General features: G+C 38.5%; 1 protein-coding gene across 2 annotated transcripts in view; it reads left to right on the top strand.

Annotated features, from left to right (window-relative positions):
* The window catches only part of STAT4 (signal transducer and activator of transcription 4), a 104,015-nt gene that overhangs the window by 69,229 nt on the left and 14,378 nt on the right, over positions 1–20,408 (top strand). For both annotated transcript variants that reach the window (XM_027563084.1, XM_027563074.1), the window contains exons 9-16: positions 472–630; positions 1,430–1,522; positions 5,047–5,106; positions 5,410–5,427; positions 5,517–5,610; positions 8,231–8,275; positions 17,923–18,006; positions 19,675–19,773. In XM_027563084.1, coding sequence (XP_027418885.1) covers positions 472–630; positions 1,430–1,522; positions 5,047–5,106; positions 5,410–5,427; positions 5,517–5,610; positions 8,231–8,275; positions 17,923–18,006; positions 19,675–19,773 — 652 coding nt within the window. The remainder of the gene's footprint in view (positions 1–471; positions 631–1,429; positions 1,523–5,046; positions 5,107–5,409; positions 5,428–5,516; positions 5,611–8,230; positions 8,276–17,922; positions 18,007–19,674; positions 19,774–20,408) is intronic.

Below are 20,408 nucleotides of genomic sequence, written 5' to 3'. Positions count from 1 at the left end.
TTTTAAAAAAGATAATTAAAAGGAATTTGGGGGGAGTTTCCTAGTGGTCCAGTGGCTAAGACTCTGTGCTCCCAATGCAGGGAGCCTGGGTTTGATCCCAGGTTAGGGAACTAGTTCCCACATGCTGCAACTAAAGACCCTGTGTGCCACAACTAAGACCCAGTGAAACCAAATACGTAAAAATACCTTAAAAACAAAGGAATTTGAATCCAGACATTCACAAAATTTTCTAAATGATTTCTTGTCTAAAACTGAAGGTAAAAATTTTAAATCATTGAAAACAGGTAACATCTATCAAGCATTTTAGAGAAAAACTGAGTTAGGAAAATAAACGTAAAAAACAAGTCACTAAGCTAATGGAATTAAATGACTAATTAATTTAATAATTATTTAGTAATACTTGCTAAATAGTTAAAATGGTGCAGTTTAGAAGAAAAAAACTATCTGCATTTTTCATTGACTGTTGAATAGCTTTACACTGTTGGCAGAAAGTCTGTTCCAACTCAGACGGCAGTTGGAGAAATTAGAGGAGCAATCTTCGAAAATGACATACGAAGGAGATCCTATCCCATTGCAAAGAGCACATCTGCTAGAAAGAGTCACCTTCTTGATCTACAACCTTTTTAAGAAGTAAGTCAACACTGCTCTACACCCGCAACTTAAACAAATTGTACATCAACTATACTTCAGCTTAAAAAAAAAGAGTAAGTCAAGTGTTATCCATTTAGATGCCTCCTGGCAGCTTCAGTTCTATGTAGTTGGGAGGACACCCTGGTTTGGTTTTGGTGCTCAGGTGAAGGAATGGGAGAGAAGTGTTAAACAGTGAGCTTTAGGGTGCAGTGAATAAAGCTCCAGAGAGTTCCAGAAACATTTTTTCACTCATCACTGTTTATTCATCAACACTTCTTCCACCACCTAACCCAGTTTTTCGTGAGTCACCATGTTGCCCACCCAAAGTTCATTTTTCATATTTTAGAAAAAAAGATTTCAAGGATTTCTACTCAAGTATCAATACATATTCAAGAAATGAAGGGTGGAGAATATGCTTATGTTTATAAGCTCATTTAAGAAAAAAAATATTACTGTGTACCAGAAATCCTGATATCTAGGTCAAAAATGGCATGAAATTAACTTTCTACTTGATGTTTATTATGATAAAAAGAGACTGGGGCTTTTATTCTTGACCTAAATATAATAATTAAAAATTATTTACTGTTGTTATTTAGGGAAATCTTTAGGCATTTCCCATCTCTTGATAATTATTTATGTGAAGTCTTGGAAAGATTTGAGCCTAACGGGAGTTTGAATGTCTTATAAGTGTAGAAAATTTGGATCTTATAAGAGGACAGCATCCTGTTACTCTGTGGTTTTCAGCCTGTCAATGTCTTCAGTATTTTCAAATGACATGCTTTATTTCCTTTGACCCCAGCTCATTTGTGGTTGAACGACAGCCATGCATGCCAACCCACCCTCAGAGGCCGATGGTACTTAAGACTCTCATTCAGTTTACTGTAAAGCTAAGGTAGGCAGAATGTATTCTATTGTTTCATATTTATGGTGCTACGGCCACTGTGTAATTAAGGCTCATTTCTTTCAACGTGGCTTTCATGCAACTATTCTTTATTGAGTGACACCTGCATGCCCAGCTATGGTAAATTAAATACCCACAGAAATATTAAGGTGAGAGCCCTACTTATAAAGAGTGGAACAATGAAGATGAGGGCATGAGAGTCATTAGCATGAAAGTATGAAATCACAATTTCGGATGACATGGGATTAATTGCTCAGAAGATTGACTTGAGAGAAGACTGGGGAGCCTAGAGAATGCTTGTGGTCACTGTGAGGAAGGACCTTGAGGGAAGAGCAGGGGTGTGAGAGTGAAACTGTTAGAAATAAGGACTTTCTAAAATAAGGAGTCACTGTTCTATAAGCATGGGGAGCAGGGAGAGAGAGAATTGAGAAGATAGATTGGGACAGGTTGTAGAAGGTTCGAATATCCTATCCAGGCATATAGTGGCACATTCTTTACCTGTGATCACCCAGAAGCTACCTTATTGAATTTTCCATGAAAACTCTCAACACCATGATTTTCAGCACATCCTTATTATGTACTTGATTTAAAGAGAAATGATTATGTTGTTGCTGCTTTATCTATGTATGTGATTCTTTTCATTTTCATGAGCAAACTAACACATACAGTTTTCCTAATGACTTTTTAAAATAATGAGTTTGACTTCAGACTTTCAAAGATTTTCATCATGCCTCAATCTCCAAGTCCCAAAGCTTTAAATTCCTAATCACTAGGTCATCTCTGGAAAGCTGAAATTCCAGACCAGTACAAGAGGTTGTGATGCCATGGTAGATGGTAGTTAAGATCCCATGATAGCATCCTTGGTCACAGATCACTATTAAAACTCCATTTTTAGTTCAGTTTCATTTTATCGAGACATATTGACATACAACACTGTGTAAGTTTAAGCATAAAGACTTGATGTGCATAAACGGCGTAATGATGACTACAGTAAGTTTAGTTGACACCCATCACCTAGGAACTTCATTTTTTAAAGGAAGGTATTTGTCTTTCATTTGCATTTCGGAAACCCTACTTGAAATTCTGAATCATTTCCTTTGTGTGAATTTGCACCACAACACTAAGAAACAAAAATAAAAGGCAGAAACCAGGTTCCTTTTTAAAATTTTCTAATTTTCAAATGTATTCCTTTCTCATCCCCACATCTTTATACAACCCAGAAAATTGTAACACTAAAGGGAAATAGGATAGAAGGGTGGTACATATATCCTGCTTTCCCTTGAGACACCCATATATGATATATTCAGTCCAAGATATTCTCTGGGGCAAAAGGGAAGATGAGTAGGGATTGCTCAGCGAAGAACTCTGAGTGGAAGAGGTCCTTGAATGGGCATCACCTGGCATGTTGTTTAAACTGACTGCCAGAGGCATAGACCATTAGTCCCTGGCAAGGGTATTCTGCCCTCCTCTTCCATCTAACTGTTTAGTCCCCATTCTTCTTTTCTGTACCCAATTCCCTCACTGTCTTGACAGCTGATCCTTTACTTGGTATTTAAGATTTTTTCCTAAAACCCCACTCTACAAAAATATTCCATCCTCCTATTTCAAAGGAAAGAGGTGACATGGGACTCCCTTTTGTCATCAGCACTTAATAGTGAGCCAGATCCTGATACAGGATAGAGAGGAAGGCAAAAAGGGAAATCATTTCATCTTACTTCATATGACTTCCTCAGTACCAGCAGCTATATTCAGTTCAGTCAGTTCAGTCGCTCAGTCATGTCCGACTCTTTGCAACCCCATGAATCACAGCACGCCAGGCCTCCCTGTCCATCACCAACTCCTGGAGTTCACTCAAACTCACGTCCATCGAGTCACTGATGCCATCCAGCCATCTCATCCTCTGTCATCCCCTTCTCCTCCTGCCCCCAATCCCTCCCAGCATCAGAGTCTTTTCCAATGAGTCAACTCTCCGCATGAGGGTGGCCAAAGTACTGGAGTTTCAGCTTTAGCATCATTCCTTCCAAAGAAATCCCAGGGCTGATCTCCTTCAGAATGGACTGGTTGGATCTCCTTGCAGTCCAAGGTACCCTCAAGAGTCTTCTCCAACACCACAGTTCAAAAGCATCAATTCTTCGGCGCTCAACTTTCTTCACAGTCCAACTCTCACATCCATACATGACCACTGGAAAAACCATAGCCTTGACTAGACAGACCTTTGTTGGCAAAGTAATGTCTCTGCTTTTGAATATGCTATCTAGGTTGGTCATAACTTTCCTTCCAAGGAGTAAGCGTCTTTTAATTTCATGCCTGCAGTCACCATCTGCAGTGATTTTGGAGCCCAGAAAAATAAAGTCTGACACTGTTTCCACTGTTTTCCCATCTATTTGGGACCAGATGCCATGATCTTCATTTTCTGAATGTTGAGCTTTAAGCCAACTTTTTCACTCTCCACTTTCACTTTCATCAAGAGGCTTTTTTATATTATCATATCCCAAACCCCAAAACCAATTCTGGCAGGATTTTTAAGAAACCTTGATATGTTCTTTTTGTTTTGTTTGGGTTGTTTGTTATCTACGATTATATTTCTCTAATGTCAATCAGTTGCTTATCACCATTCTTTAAATTTCATCTGTTTAGCTGGACTTCTTCCTTTGATTTATCACCATGTCTACTCTGCTCCTTCCTTAATCTTCATTATGCCAGTTTCCCACTGCCTGGGGCTGTACTGGGCTTATATAAGAAGCTCAATGCAGCTGAGTGAATAAACAATGTTTGGGATGAGTGTATATGTAAATGAATGAGTGAGTGAATGACAGAATGAATACCTCTGAAACTGAACTGAACCTGCAGAGAGGTTATGTCAGAAGGTATAGCTTAGAAAATTTGGGGAAAGCTAAGGAGACACCTGAAGGAATTCAAGGAATTGTTATTTTGACCTTTAATCATTTATTTGTGTGAAGTTAGGTCTTTTTCAGTTATAAAATTTTTGCTGTCACTTACATGTAATATCTTTAAAGTCTGCAAATGCATTTGAAGTGGAATTTTCCATATTCTATCAGTGTCCTAGTCTTTCTCAGTATTTTACCATAAAACAGTTATCAAAACATTTAGTTTTACTAAGCTTACAATTTTTTTATAATATGAGAATTAAATGAATCCACATAAATAGATTTACAAAAGTTTTTTCTTTTATTTATATGTCTAACCCAAATTTAGGCATTAGCCAAAATATATAACTGTTTTTCTGATCTAGCCAATGCATTATCCAACATACATCAACTAAAGCAATATGGAAATACTTTCCAAATATGTGTTCTATTAAGCAGGTGATGTCAATATTAGTAAAACGGCAAAGTAAAGAGGAATTGACATTTTTAAAACACACTAACATAAGACTGGAAATAATGTGAGCTTGATTTATATATATTTGGCATAAATATATCTAAATCTTTAAATATAAAAAGGCTTTTAGCCATGAAAATTTTTATCTTTAATTCTTTATGTATTTTTTCCAGACTGCTAATAAAATTACCAGAACTAAATTATCAGGTAAAGGTGAAAGCATCAATTGACAAGTAAGTTTCTAATTTCATTTTGAAACATGAAATTGTAAGACTTTTTAAGAAGAATTGTCCTTATTTTATAGAATAATTTTTAACTTTTAAATTTACTTCTCTAACATTATATATCAATGTACTTCAATATTTGACTTTAAGGTTCAAACATTTAACAGAACTCTGATGAAGACTGACTTTATAAATTTTACTATAAAGACATGAAATGAAATTTTATATACTATCCTCATCCTCTAAAGTAGCATAGAAAAGTCTTTTTTTAGATCTCTTAACTCATTTTAAAGAATCTTCTTGGTTTTACAGGAATGCTTCAACTCTAAGGTAAGACATTTACTTTAGAATTTTTTTGTTGTTCCCATAAATACATTTTTACCTGAGACCATTGTAAATAGCTAAGATTTCCTCTCTAGCAATCGAAGATTCGTACTTTGTGGAACTCACGTCAAAGCCATGTCCATTGAAGAATCTTCCAACGGGAGTCTCTCTGTAGAATTTCGACATTTGGTGAGTTAAGCAGTGAAATGACCCAAGTTCCCCCTCACCCCTCCAAATCAGACACATCTAAACTAATAGAGCTTATAATTTAATGTGTTTTGTTCTTTAGTGTTTCTTATGTGAATTAAGGATCGTACTGAAAAATAAAACATGCCATGTTTGAAGAATTAAAAGTGGTAAAAAAAAAAATTGAACCTTAACTCAGAAGGTCTGATTTCCTAACAATGGTGATGTTGTACCTAAATATATGACTTAATTAAATAAATGTCAAACAAATATATGTCAAAATATTTTGGTCATGATGACAGAGATAATATGTCTTAAAGTAGATAAGCATTCCTGGCTTCATTTTTAAAATCTCCCCAACTGATACCCAATAACAAGTACTCCTGCCTGGAAAATCCCATGGACGGAGGAGCCTGGTGGGCTGCAGTCCATGGGGTCGCTGAGGGTTGGACATGACTGAGCGACTTCACTTTCACTTTCATGCATTGGAGAAGGAAATGGCAACCCACTCCAGTGTTCTTGCCTGGAGAATCCCAGGGACGGGGAAGACTGGCGGGCTGCTGTCTATGGGATCACACAGAGTCGGACACGACTGAAGTGACTTAGCATACAATGGCAGGTCTGGCTAAAATCTCTGTCATTTTAGGAGGATTGGCTTGGGGAAATAGGATGGTTTTAGGTGTGAGATGCACACAGTTGGCCTTGGCATTTCTAGAAAGCTTCTGACCCAGCCTCATCCTGTTCTTGTTTTTACCACTTCCTCTTAACCTAGAGTTCTCTTCCTGCTTCCTTTCTAATTCTTTGCATAGTTCTTAGATTCCCAAATACCCTATTGCTGTCTAGCCAAAAACATGTTACTCACCTGGCTTATTAGCATTGAGAAGGTACCTCACCTGAATGTTGGGACACCAGTGAAGCAGCCTCAAAAGGTTTACTTTCTAAAAGATAAAATTTATGTTAACAGAAAGATAGCTGCATACAAAATTTATACTGGTGTTCAATTTTTATTTTGTTTTTGTGTGAATCCTTGAATCCCTCTGTATGAGACTGCTAAATCAATTAAATGTAATGATGAGTGATCATACATATACATTCTTATAACTAGCACTCTTTTTGCTTCAGTTCAATTCCTATTCTCAAGAAACTTTAATAATGGCCAATGTTTGCTAATAAGTGAAGCCATAAAAGGCTCCTAATTTAGAGATACCTGTCTCCCAAAAGAGTCATTTGAAAAAGGAAGGACAAGAAACATACCAAAAAGTGGTCGAGTCTGTATTCCAGGAAGGATAAAATATAAAATAACAAAACTTTAGTTTTCATGATGCTTTTCTAGTTGCAAAGCATTTTCACATACATTACCTTTTATATAATACCTTCGGAGAAGGCAATGGCACCCTACTCCAGTACTTTTGCCTGGAAAATCCCATGGACGGAGGAGCCTGGTAGGCTGCAGTCTATGGGGTCTCTAAGAGTTGGATACAACTGAGCGACTTCACTTTCACTTTTCACATTCATACATTGGAGAAGGAAATGGCAACCCACTCCAGTGTTCTTGCCTGGAGAATCCCAGGGACGGGGGAGCCTGGTGGGCTGCCGTCTATGGGGTCACACAGAGTTGGACACGACTGAAGTGACTTAGTAGTAGTAGTAGTATATAATACCTTTCATCACTTTTTAATACCAAAGTAAATATGGAAAATCAGCAAAGCAAAATTTTAAAAATTAAAAACCACCTATATGATCCCAACACCTTGACATAACACTATTGATATCCTTATTTTTACATTTTCATTCATATATATATATATATGTATATGTGTGTGTATACATATATAGAGAGCTTCCCTGGTGGCTCAGACAGTAAAGAATCTGCCTGCAGTGCAGGAGACCTGGGTTTGATCCCTGGGTCGGGAAGATCCTCTGGAGAAGGGAATGGCTTACCCACTCCAGTATTCTTGCCTGGAGAATCCCAAGGACAGAAGAGCCTGGCAGGCCACAGTCCATGGAGTCACAAAGAATCAGACACGACTGAGCAACTAACACTTTCACTATATAATATATATATATATATACTTTTATATTCTTTTTTTAAGTGGATCAGATTGTACACATTAATTATTTTTCCATCCTATTTTCCCACTGAGTAGTCTATGTCATGAACATTTTGTGTCTTCTCTCATGGCATTTAGTAGCTCACCACGCCATGTGCATACTGGCCCGTGTCTATTTCCCCAGGCCTGTGTGTTAGACGTGATTTCATAGGCATTGAGAATCGTCATGGCTTAGCTCAGATGATACCTTCCAGGTACAGAGGAGTGCTGAATATATTCTAAAACATCGCAATATGATTTCCTCTTTCAAAATGTGGCTGAAAAACAGTCTTATACCGGCTTGCTCCCTTATCTCAATGAAACTTCCTCAAGTGGCGTCCCATGAGATGAAACAGGAAACTTTCTGTTGAATCTGGGCAGCTATGTTAGGTTTCAGTGTGTTAGAAGACATCTGGCTTACTGTTCTAGAAGTCAAAATTCTGACTGAGAAAACCGCTATAATAGGTACAACCAACTTGGTATTTAGCAGATAATGCTTCTCCATCCAAACATTGTTGTTTCCTCTTTCACAGCAGCCAAAGGAAATGAAGTCTAGTGCTGGAAACAAAGGAAATGAGGTAGGAAATGTTTTCTCCGAAGGAATTTTTCTAGGAAATAATCTTATAATGTCTTATTTTTACAAAGCTCATGAACAATATGAAAAGGCAAAAGCTCTTAAACTGCCCTTTATATTTTTATATAAAATCAAATTCATGTTTCTCTAATTACAAATGTAAAACTTGATAATTGCCAACTGTATAAGAAATTTTGTTTTAAAAAGAAGAGCATAGAAATTGCATATAACATCCTCCTAAGAAAACAACTATTAATGTTTTGGTTCACATCATTCTAGACTTTATATGTATACATTACTTTAAACGTATATATACACACAATTTTTCATAACTTGCTTTTCATCACATCGCAATGTGAAGTGAACAGTTTTCCATAAACTTACTCTTGGAGGACATGATTTAAACTGGTTGCATTGTATTGCTGTAATTCCTGTAGTCAGTTCATTATTATAGAATATCATAACGTCACTCATTTTCCACAGGTAAGAGGTAAGTCTTTGAACATCATGACCCACTATGTGAAAATCATAAGTGGAAAACAGTTCTATTACTTTATGGTATCAATTATTTTACTCGTATATCTAAGGTTGGCACTTCAGTGGATGAATCGATTAAAAGAACAAACTGATGCAGCCCAGGTGTTCGAGTTTGTCAGTAAATAATAGAGTTGCCAAATCCTGAATTGGAAGTGGCTTTGGGAATCATCTATTTAGTTGACCTAGATACTAGGGCAATGGCAACCCACTCCAGTACTCTTGCCTGGAAAATCCCATGGACAGAGGAGCCTGGTAGGCTGCAGTCCATGTGGTCGCTAAGAGTGGGGCATGAGCGACTTCACTTTCATTTTTCACATTCATGCATGGAGAAGGAAATGGCAACCCACTCCAGTGTTCTTGCCTGGAGAATCCCCGGGACGGGGGAGCTCGGTGGGCTGCCGTCCATGGGGTGGCATAGAGTTGGACACGACTGAAGCGACTTGGCAGATACTAGGGCATTTCTCTATGCCCTATGTATTTGGAATTAGAAAACCTGGGCTTGAGTCCAGTAACTGTAAATATGTTTACAGTTAATGAAACTGTAAACATGTTTACAGTTTCAGTTACAGTAACTGAAAATATGACCCTTGGCAAATGATCTGATAGAGAAATATTGCATTTTTTTTCCTCTAAGAGATCAGAGTCATAATGCCCAATGCTCCATGCTCAGAGAAACTGCATGTGTAAGACCACCTACATGATGCAGTTAGAAAGCAATGAAGCTTATTGTGGTGTGGTTGGTATGAATTAAATCTCCTGGCTTTAGTGTTACAGCTCTATGAGAAATTTCTTCAAATTATTTGGAAGAAAATACACTTTATAAATCCAGCATTCGATTAGTCAATCTAGCCCACTCCACAAAACCACAAAGATCCATCACAACAGTTTTCATGCTCTACATTTTTCCCTTCCAAGAATTCTTCATTATCTTACCCATGTCTTAAAGTTCTTTTGCCAGATATCACTGCTCCACCAAGGATGAGCTAAGCTTTCTTCCCAAGGTACAACCTTGGCTTACAGCAGACTGTCAAACAGGTTTCTCAGCCCAGATACAACAGGAACAAAGCTTTTGAGTTTAAGAATATTCTAGTAAACCAAACAAATAGGGGTTATTCTTCCCACCTTATAGAAACCCATAAAGGTTTTCCAAACTTCCTAATTAAAACATTAGCATATTATAAATAAAAGTCTATTTCACAAATCTCCTTGGAATTTTCACCAAAGTTGCAAACAGCATTTCATGCAGTGACCTCTCTGAATAGTATTTCCTAAGTCTGAATAGACTAAGCACAATGCTTCTAAACTCTTCTTAAGGAAGACAAATCAAGTGGGAATAAATTAAGTAGCTGAATTCTTCAGTACTTTGTCATCTTTGTGAATGTAAAATCAGAATCTACTTGAATTTCTCTAGAGACAGAGATCTAAGTAAATCAGCTTCCACTATAGAAAAACAATGTCTCATTAACACTGCCTATTTATCTCATTTTGAATTTATTTCCTCTCATTTTCTGATTAATAACAAAATCATGCAGTTATAGCAGAATGATTTTCTTTTTTTTCCCCCAAGTTTGCTGGAACTGGATAATTTTATTTTAAGTTGTTCTTTGAGCTCCCCCTGTTGACAGAATTTTAATATGACTCCTTGGTATGTTCAAAACAAACCATAGACTTGAATGCTGTTTTATGTGCTACAGGAACCATTGAAAAGTCACACAATATATGCAGTGGACTCAGAAAGATGAGATGGGAATCGGGAGCTTGGCCAAACTTAGGGGTGACAAAAGGAAAGTTAGGAAAGAGTGGGGGAGGATCTGGTGATTAAGTGGGATTCACAAAGTCATGGGGCCAGGAACTGCAGTAACCAAAATTTAGGGAGAACGGGAAGCCAGGATGTTATAACCTCATTTTCAAATTTCAAACAGTAGCTGTTGCTTATCGCTTATCTATGTACCTGCAGCAGGAGTTCATAGCCTGATAAGGACTTACTTGACAAATCCTTGTGTGGCATTTACTCTGTATCGCACTGTCTAATAGCTTTGCTGGCATTGACTGATGTAACTCTTTCAACTGTGCCAGGAAGTAGAGACCATTAGTGTCATACTTATTTTGGCCAGGGAAACTGAGGCACTGAGCCCTCGGGCTTAGATTCAAACCTCAGCAATCTGGCTCCTGGGTCCATGCTTTTGGCCACTGTGCCACCCTGCCTCTGGTGGGGCACCCCTTCCCTGGGAGAGGCTGTGATGGTTGACATTTGCTTTGACCTCTTTAGCTCATCACACCTACCCACCCGCCCCCACACACCCACCCACCCACACACACACACCCATCCACCCACATGCACAGAGACCATGATGGTTGTCACTCCACTTTGACCTCTTATCACACACACACATATATAGAGGTCAAGATGGTTGTCACTCTGCTTTGATCTCTTTATATCATGACACACACACACACACACACACTATGATGTCACTCTGATTTGACCTCTTTATCTCATCACACACACACACACACACACACACACACAGAGGCCATGATGGTTGTCACTCTACTTTGACTCCTTTATCTCATCACACACACGCACACATACACACACCCAATTTGCTGGGATTCCTATAAGATCTCTGCAGGTTTGTGGGGAGCATCTCATTCTTTCCTCTGTTTAAGCTACTGTTTTCCTCACTTTACCCACCTGCTCAGAAATCATGTAGCTACCTCGCACCAGAATCCTTAAAAAGTTTAGAAGAATTTAAAATCATGCTTCCCAAGAAAACTCTCGCTGCTGCTGTATCTCCTGTGCACATTGGTACAGTAGAGGAACCAGCACTGCTGATGGCCCTGCTTCTTATAGGCAGCTGACCTTGCACCAGCCACTTTACCTCACTAACTCCCAATCTCCTTAACTATAAAATGGTTTCATGTTCACCTGCACTTCATAGGGTTGTTGTGAGGACCAAACAGGATGAAGCGTGTGAGAGTCAACTGCAATGCACTGTGCACCTGTCTGCCATGGGCTTCTTGACCAGCCCGCCAGGCTGCCCCCTCTGTAACAGGTGCGGAAATGACTCTAAATGTGGTTCCTGGCTTAGGATAAACTATGAATCCCTAACATCCCTTCTCTGCCAGGTACTCTGCTGGAAATATTCCCTTTAAGGGCCACTGAGCATGTTCCTCTTCTGGCTCCAGGTCCATGAAACCTCAGACCACTATGTATATACACCCCTTTTATAGACTTGCATGTCTACTCTCAATGCCTGCTGCCTTACAACTTCCCCAACCTGGTCCTCCTCTCCTACTTTAGAGAGGTTAGACTGAATACTCATTAAATGATTGAGAACATACCATGACAGTTTCCTCAAGACTGCCAATCCAAATCTCTTTAGAACTTCAGTGCCCCCTGGCATCTGACTCTGAGATCATCTGGGAAGAAGTGACCTGTCGGGAGGTGCAGGGGCTCCTGGCAGGAGCACGGGGTGAAAGAAGGAAGTTGCACTAGACACATGCTGTTCCTAGACCGCTAGGAAGACCAGTGGAGTCCCTCTTTGGTTTTGGTTTGGTGAATGGTGGAGCTCTGGACTTCCCACCCCTATTTCAATCAATCAGTCCTATTTTAAGTATTTTACAGATAGGGGCCCAGGTAGGAAATTTACTTCTAAGAACATGTTCCAGGGTTAAAAAAAGATTTTAGAACCATTAGACTACACAATCTCTGAAGCTCCTTTGACAAACATTCTATAATCTTCAGAAGTACAGCAGAGAATCGGGTCATTTTTCAAAATGCATTTAATTTAAAGGATTTGCTTTGGAATGAGGAATCTGTTGACATGCTGTCACAAATTCAAGGTTTGCAATTACTGCTTCTTTCTCCCACCTTTGTTTTTTCCTTGGAATAATCATGCTGAAGATAAGATTCCATCATCTAGCAAGTTGCCAAACTTGGTGAAAGCTTCAGTCTCTCTCTATAAAATAAACACTCCAAGGAAGCAGGCTTTCCTGGAGGTCCTAAGATATGGCTTGAGAGTGATTGTTGAAATGGCAGAAACTGTTTGAACAAGGAGGCTGAAATTGCAGTCTCTTGAGTTTGTTCTGTCAGTAGGCTTTAACTGATAAATGACAGTTTTAGCCACAGACTGAGGTGTTAGGTAATTTTGTTTATGTGGTGGAAAGTCATGAAGCACGAAGAAGCTATTAGTAAAGCCTGGCTGACTTGAGTTTCATTTAACAAAATAGCCAAACAGATGTTCTTTCAAGGTTCAGTGTTCTCAAACACAGATCCACCACTCACACTCCAACCGGCTCAAGCATTTTCACAGGAAGTCGATTGCCTTCTGAACTAATTTAAGTAGTTGCAATGCTTTTTAAAGACAAAGATTGGTGCACAAATAACACGAGAAACATATTTTTTGGGGCAATATCTTCCGTATAGTCCCTTTATTTTATGGATTGAGAGTTAGTTGTTGCTTTACATTTATTTCCTATGATTCTGTGATTAAGGTCTCTCTATCATATGACTCTACCATTGTTTCCCCTCTTATTATTGTTTCCCTGGATCTAGGCCAGGGTCTAACACATGATAGGAACTCAGCAAATACTCATTAAGCAAATGGATTATTGCAGTTGTTTTCTATTCCACATAGTTTTCCATGCGCAACATTATCATAGATTACGGTTTGTTAAGAGATGAGCAAGATAAACAACAATGTCCTACTCTATTGGGGACTTCCCAGATGGTGCAGTGGTAAAGAACCTGCCTGCCAATGCAGGAGACATAAGAGACATGGGTTCAAAGATCCTCTGGAAAAGGCCATGGCAACCCACTCCAGTATTCTTGCCTGGAGAATCCTATGGACAGAGGAGCTTGGCTGGCTACAGTCCATAGGGTCGCAAAGAGTTGGACGTGACTGAAGTGACTTAGCATGCATGCACAGAGGTAACAAAAAGAAAATGGTGACATCTACACCTTTCATTAGGTTCCATATATTTTCCTAGGTGGAGCCCTGGTCAGGTTGTTTAGCCAGTTTTTCAGTTTCTTAGCAGATTATCCAGTGGGTGCTTTTCTTTAAAAGTGCAATACATTCAATCCAGTTATATCATCAATGTCATTAATATAAATATCATAAATATGGATATTTTAAATTAATAATCTCAGATGGTTGAAATAGCTTTTAATACAAACATTAATGGTCCATCTTATCTATGATATTTTCACAGTCTGTAAGGAATGGACCCTGGGAATGTGAGATTGAATAGTGTCTCTAGCTTGGACTGCACTGATAAAATAATAAAGACTATGACTGGTGGCCATGCAAGCTTGGAAAGTTAATGACACTGTCTTCTGTCAGAGCTGCTCTCCTCCAGTCCTGTATATTGTTGATACACATGTTGAAGCTGACGTCAGCTTCTTTGTTGGATTTCGTTCTAAATGTACCTCACGGTTGCATCAGAAGTTTAAAGCAAACACTGGAAATTAGTTTGAATCTGTATGTAAACCTCTCACCATCCACATTACAGTTCAACAAAGTAATATTTAAGTACAGCGTCTTCTTCCAAAGTTAATGGACAACCCTGTGTGTCACTGCTCTGTAGAGCCCTGATTTCTCACACTTTGAGGGACTCTTGCCCTTTGGACCATTGAGCACACAAGTGCCATAACCCAAAGGTGTGAGGGAATTATATTGATGATGAATTATTATACACACACATTTAATTAAACAAATTAAACTACAGAGACTAGAATGAAGGAGGGATAAGAAATCCAAAGGCTCCCTTTGGCAGTCCTCCCACTGTAGCCCTCCCTACAGAGAGAGATGTCTGGGTAGTCAAGGCCATGTGCTCACCAGAGCCCGGGGCTTCAGCATTCCCAGCCCAGAAGACCTCAAGCCCACTTTCAGGGCTGTACAGACCTTTTACCCAGGTCTGCTCTCTCAAGCACTGATGAAACCATCAGTGCAAACATTTTCAGGCATGAGGAGAGGCCTCAGGGCCACACTCGTCAGGTCAGCCCCTCACAGAGGTAGAAGAAAGAAGGATGGGAAGTGGTCCCAGAAGGTCATGCTCTCCCCAGGACAGCATATTTCAGCAGGACTTTGAGGAGTTAAAACCTGGCCAGTTAGGTCATGTGAAAGCTTAGCTGTTGAGGCAGGAGACTAGCCCATATTTTAATGTTTGTTAACTTGATTTATAAAGGCTAAATATTTAGACATATGGTATGTGGTCTCCCTCTGAGCGCTTGCCTCAAGCCTCTCGAATGTTCTGTTCAAATCTACAAACACAGGCTTGTATCCTTTCCACCACTGAACTCAGTGAGAATGTGAGTGGCACCCGTTAGTGAACATGGGCTTGTGGATTCTTCTGTTGTCTCACTTTGCATAGTGTAAATACCTCCTCCCAGAAGGCAGTGAGAGTTTCTGTTGTTTTAAAAAAAAAAAAAAAAATGTGGTTTTTGTTCAACTTGGTGCCTAAACATGACCATTTCATCTCATGGTCAATCAAAGGAAGAACAATTTAGTTCTACATAATAAGTAAATTGGGGGAGGGGGCTGATTGTTTGGTGTGTTGGGAATAATTTTAGGGGTGGTCTAAGAGAATTTTCAAAAGAATTTTCAGTAACATAACTTTCTACTAATCCATAAGAAGCAGTCTCACTGAGTCAATCTAACCACCTCCAGGCACTGGAAGGTACCACAATGCTCTGGCCCAAGGGAAAGAGGAGTTTTTAATTTTCTATTTTCTTCTCAGTAACAAATTCTATTTTAACATTCCTCCTGGTAGGCTGCAGTCCATGGGGTCGCTAAGAGTCAGACACGACTGAGCAACTTCACTTTCACTTTTCACTTCCATGCATTGGAGAAGGAAATGGCAACCCACTCCAGTGTTCTTGCCTGGAGGATCCCAGGGACGGGGGAGCCTGGTGGGCTGCCGTCTATGGGATCGCACAAGACTGAAGTGACTTAGCAGCAGCAGCAACAACATTATCAATAAAATCTTCCTCATGTAGTTGTAATTCATATCATCATATTAGAACTTTTTTTTTTTTAAATTTAACACAAAAGGACTCCAGCTTGTTATTAACTATATTCAGTAGCAAGAGCTCCCTTTCAGAGCTGACTCAGCCACCCACAACCCCACCCTGACTTTTCTAATCTAGATAATTCCACTTCTGCTCATATGTTCCCACAGGACTTATTTTTTAAATCGTTTAAGCTTTCTATATCATCTCCAATTTTTCTACATCCCTTTTGAGACTAAACACAATGTGGATACATCACATTGAGAATAATTGCCTCATAAATTCCACCTGGGGTTCTTGTTAAAATGCAGAATCTGGTTCAGTAGGCCTGGAAAGAGGCCAGAGAGGCTGTTTTTCTAACAAGCTCTTAGATGATGACAGTACTGCTGGTTCTGGGCATATAGCAAGTTTCTGTCAGATTTCATCCTGGGAAAAACAGCAATTTCTGTCTCACTCCTTCCCACTCCAAACCCACTCCTCAGAGGTGATCACTTTTTGAGCTCTAAATATTATGTTAAGAACATACTGATATTTCTTGATATTTTTGTTTATATACTTCTGAATTATTCCTAGAAAAAGATTAAGCTGTGGCTCTCTTTTTAAAAAACTTTTTATTCTACACTGTAGTATAATTGATTAGGGGCTTCCCTGCTGGCTCAGATGGTAGAAGCATCTGCCTGCAATACAGGGGACCTGGATTCAATCCCTGAGTGTTGCGTTAGTTTCAGATGTACAGCAAAATGATTCAGTTATACATATACATGTATCTATTCTTTTTCAAATTCTTTTCCTGTATAGGTTGTTATGTAATATTGAGCAGAGTTCCCTGTTCTGTACAGTAGGTCCTTGATGGTTATCTCTTTTAAATTAAGCTATGGCTCTTAAATACCAGCTCTTCATACATATGAATTTCACCCATTTTTACAATATTATTGTATAGCATTTAGTTTATTTAATATATTCAGTGTTTCGGGTTACAATAGTAACAGGTAGATAAAACAAATTGATTAAGTAAAAAGTCTGAGGCAACTAATAAGTCCAGGGAAAACTAAAAATAATATAAGAATGGAAATGCAATCATACTGTTATATGGTTCAGCTGTTAACATTTTTTTAATAATCATAGTAATGTAAGCACTGGATGTATTAACTAACCAAAACCCCACCAGGGTCAGGGCAGTTGGGAACCTCATTGCCTAGGCTGAGACTAGTAACTACCTGTCCTGTTCAGCCCTCACTCTCCAGCTTCGGGGGGCTCAATGCTTCCACCCCTGGTTCTGAAACACATAGCCCCTAACTGCCACCCTCGCTCCACACTCCCCTAGCTTTCACTCCCAGACCTAGGTTACAGTTTTATTTTATTGGAAAGTAAACAAAACCCCAGTTGTTACTTTTATTGAAGTTTCTGGAAGAAGCTAAGGAAAGTACATAGTTTTCCCACTTAACCATGTTTAACCGTGTTTGATATTGCTTTTAAAAAATCCATTATGATACTGACTTTGTTTTTGGTATAGCTACACACATCTGGCTTTCTTTTGTTAATAGCTGATAAGTCAAAAGGACAAATTTCCAAAAGTAAAAATAAAGAGCAACTTATCTGGATTTCAACTCATGAAAATATGCTGGAATTGTTGAAGCTAGAAAATTCATTGTTTTAGAGACAATATCATTCTGTTTGTGGAAAGGAAGAGTTCTCAAACTCTGTATATCCTTTAACTTTTTAAAATAAGGAATGTTCCATAACAGAAGATGTTTGAGGGTATTTTATACTTTATACTTTAAGAATTTGTTAGTTTTTATAAAAGCACATCTAATAATAGGTAACAACTATACATATTTGTAGAAGGCTTCCCAGTTGGCACTAGTGGTAAAGAACCTACCTGTCAATGCAGGAGACAAGAGACACAGGTTCAATCCCTGGGTTGGGAAGATACCCTGGAGGAGGGCATGGCGACCCACTCCAGTATTCTTGCCTGGAGAATCCCATGGACAGAGGAGCCTGGTGGGCTACAGTCCATAGACTGGCAGAGAGTCACGACTGAAGCGACTTAGCGCACATGCATATGCATTTGTAAGATAACACTTTATTTCTTTCCCCCTTAGGGCTGTCACATGGTGACTGAGGAGCTTCATTCCATAACATTTGAGACACAGATCTGCCTCTATGGACTGACCATAGATTTGGAGGTAGGTGTTTCAAAGAATATTTAGTATTTACTAATAACATTTTCAGGAATTGGTATTTGAAGATGAAAACTCAATATTTTCTAGGTTTTAGTACATTCCTTATTCATTATTTTTGTTGTAATTTAGGAAATCAGTTTATCAAATATTCACTCATTAGTCAGCATATATTATTCTGATTAAATATAAATGATAAGGGAATTCCTTGGTTGTCCAGTGGTTAGGACTCCACACTCTCATTGCCAAGGGCCCAGGTTTGTTTCCTGGTCAAAGAGCTAAGATCTCACAAGCTATGTGGTATGGCCAAAAAATAATTTTTAAATTATATATATATATATATATATATATATAAATGATAAAATCTCAGTCATTATAATTCAATACATATTGAATAATTTGTTGCTGAGACTGTATATTTTGTTTGTTTTCTGGGATTCCCAGAGTCACGGATACTCAGTGGAAAGCTTAAAAAGAAATAAATATACTTGAACCATGTCATGTATGATTTCAAAATTTCAATTTGTACATAAAATTGCCTCAGAAGAAAGGTATTTATAGTGTGATGAGCAAAGACCAATAATAGGAACATTAATAGCAGATTGTTTTGATCCTCTGATAACAGTCACCATTGAACTCAAAGAAGGAATCAAGAAATGGGGAATTAAATTGAACATAATTAACAATGAGCTCCTTGAAGGCAGGATATCACACCTTTATCCTTCCATTACCAGTGCCCAGCACAGTGCCTGACATATAACAGATGCTCAACATTTGTTGAATAAATGAATGAATGAGTGCATGAATGAACACAATTTCATACACCTGAATATGGTTCTATTTGTAGAATATATTATTTTAGCATTCTGCCTTCACTCTTTTATCTTAATGAATGTGAACATATTTATAAAATTTTCCAGAGATTCCTTCATCCCTTTTCCCTAAATGTCTGCTTCCATGAACTGTTAAGTTCCTCAAGTGGGCATTTCACTGTCTACAAGCAATATAACTTCTGTTAATGCGAAGGGACTAATGTAAGTTGATTAGTTTCCCAGATTAGTCTGTGAAGCCTGTTTGTTCCATAAGGTTGAAAACGTTAGACCAACAGTACTAAGTTGAGTGCTATGACAATAGAAGCAGCAGTTCTATCTCCCATAATGTTTCGTATTCCAAAGTCACTTACCTCTCCCTCTTATACAGTTAAAACCCCCATATCTGATACTGATATTAATGAGATGTTAGATAATAATTTGAACATATTAATCCATTCCAGAGATAAATTTTAAATTAGATTATTTGATGTAACTTATTAAGAAGAAGGTTGCTAAGTCAATACAAGCTCTAGTTAGTTACATTTTAGGCAGAACATGATACAAGAAAGTAAAAATATCTGCATAATATCAGGGAAGATATTGGAGCCGACTGACCAAGCACTCTGAAAGGATCCCTATTTTTATTGCTTCTTTCCTCCCTGTACTTTGACTCATGTATGCTCAGATGGTTCCAGTGCCTTCATGAATCATTTTAGTACCAAAGCAGTGTAGACACCAGGATTGGAGGAGTGGGGTTGACTTGAGATGGCCCTTTAGGGGAAAGATCCAAGTATAAAATCAATGTAAGATGCTACTACCTGTAATAACTGTGCCTTCTGTTTTTAAAAAAAACAAAAACCAGACCTGCTCATTACCTGTGGTGATGATTTCCAACGTCAGTCAATTACCTAATGCTTGGGCGTCCATCATTTGGTACAATGTGTCAACCAACGATTCCCAGGTAGAGACCCTATTCTTGTTTCTCCCCCTTTAATTCCATTTGGTTTGTTTTATGGTCAACAAAACCCATGGGCCCCAAAAGGTATGTGTATATGTGTGTGTATAAATTTTGGCATATCTTTGTGGATTGTTTATTTCAAAACTTCCATATATTCATTTGTGTGATTCCTCCCTTGTGTCATATTTAAAATAACATGTTCTGATGTACTTGGACCATGAGAGAGTTCTGGCTAGCAGAAGTGACAGACAGATGTTCTTTATTTCTGAGGTCTGGTCAGTTCCCAACTCTGTGCATCACAGAGGGTTCTAGGGCCATCCAGTTGCTCTGTTTACTGGACTCTGGAGAATCCCTTCTCCAAAATTTGAGGTCTGACTGCTATGTTTACCTCCTCAACTACTTCTGGCCACACCCTCTCCACACTGGCTCTTCCACAAAGGTTGAGAATTGGTTTCAAATACTTATTTGAATTTGAATTGAAATTGACTAGCATTTTCACCAATCTCACCTAACAACACTACAGATTTTCAAGTTGATTATAGATTTAAATCCATTCTAGGCTCAAATTGGCTTCTAATGCCATCTGGTGGTTATTTAAGATATGGATGAAAAATTGGTCTCAAGTTTCAAAGGAAGTA

This window comes from Bos indicus x Bos taurus, chromosome 2 (assembly GCF_003369695.1).
Source record: "Bos indicus x Bos taurus breed Angus x Brahman F1 hybrid chromosome 2, Bos_hybrid_MaternalHap_v2.0, whole genome shotgun sequence".
Classification (NCBI taxonomy): Eukaryota; Metazoa; Chordata; class Mammalia; order Artiodactyla; family Bovidae; genus Bos; species Bos indicus x Bos taurus.
The sequence above is the reverse complement of the archived record's forward strand: the minus strand, read 5'-3'. Positions and strand labels throughout refer to the sequence as shown.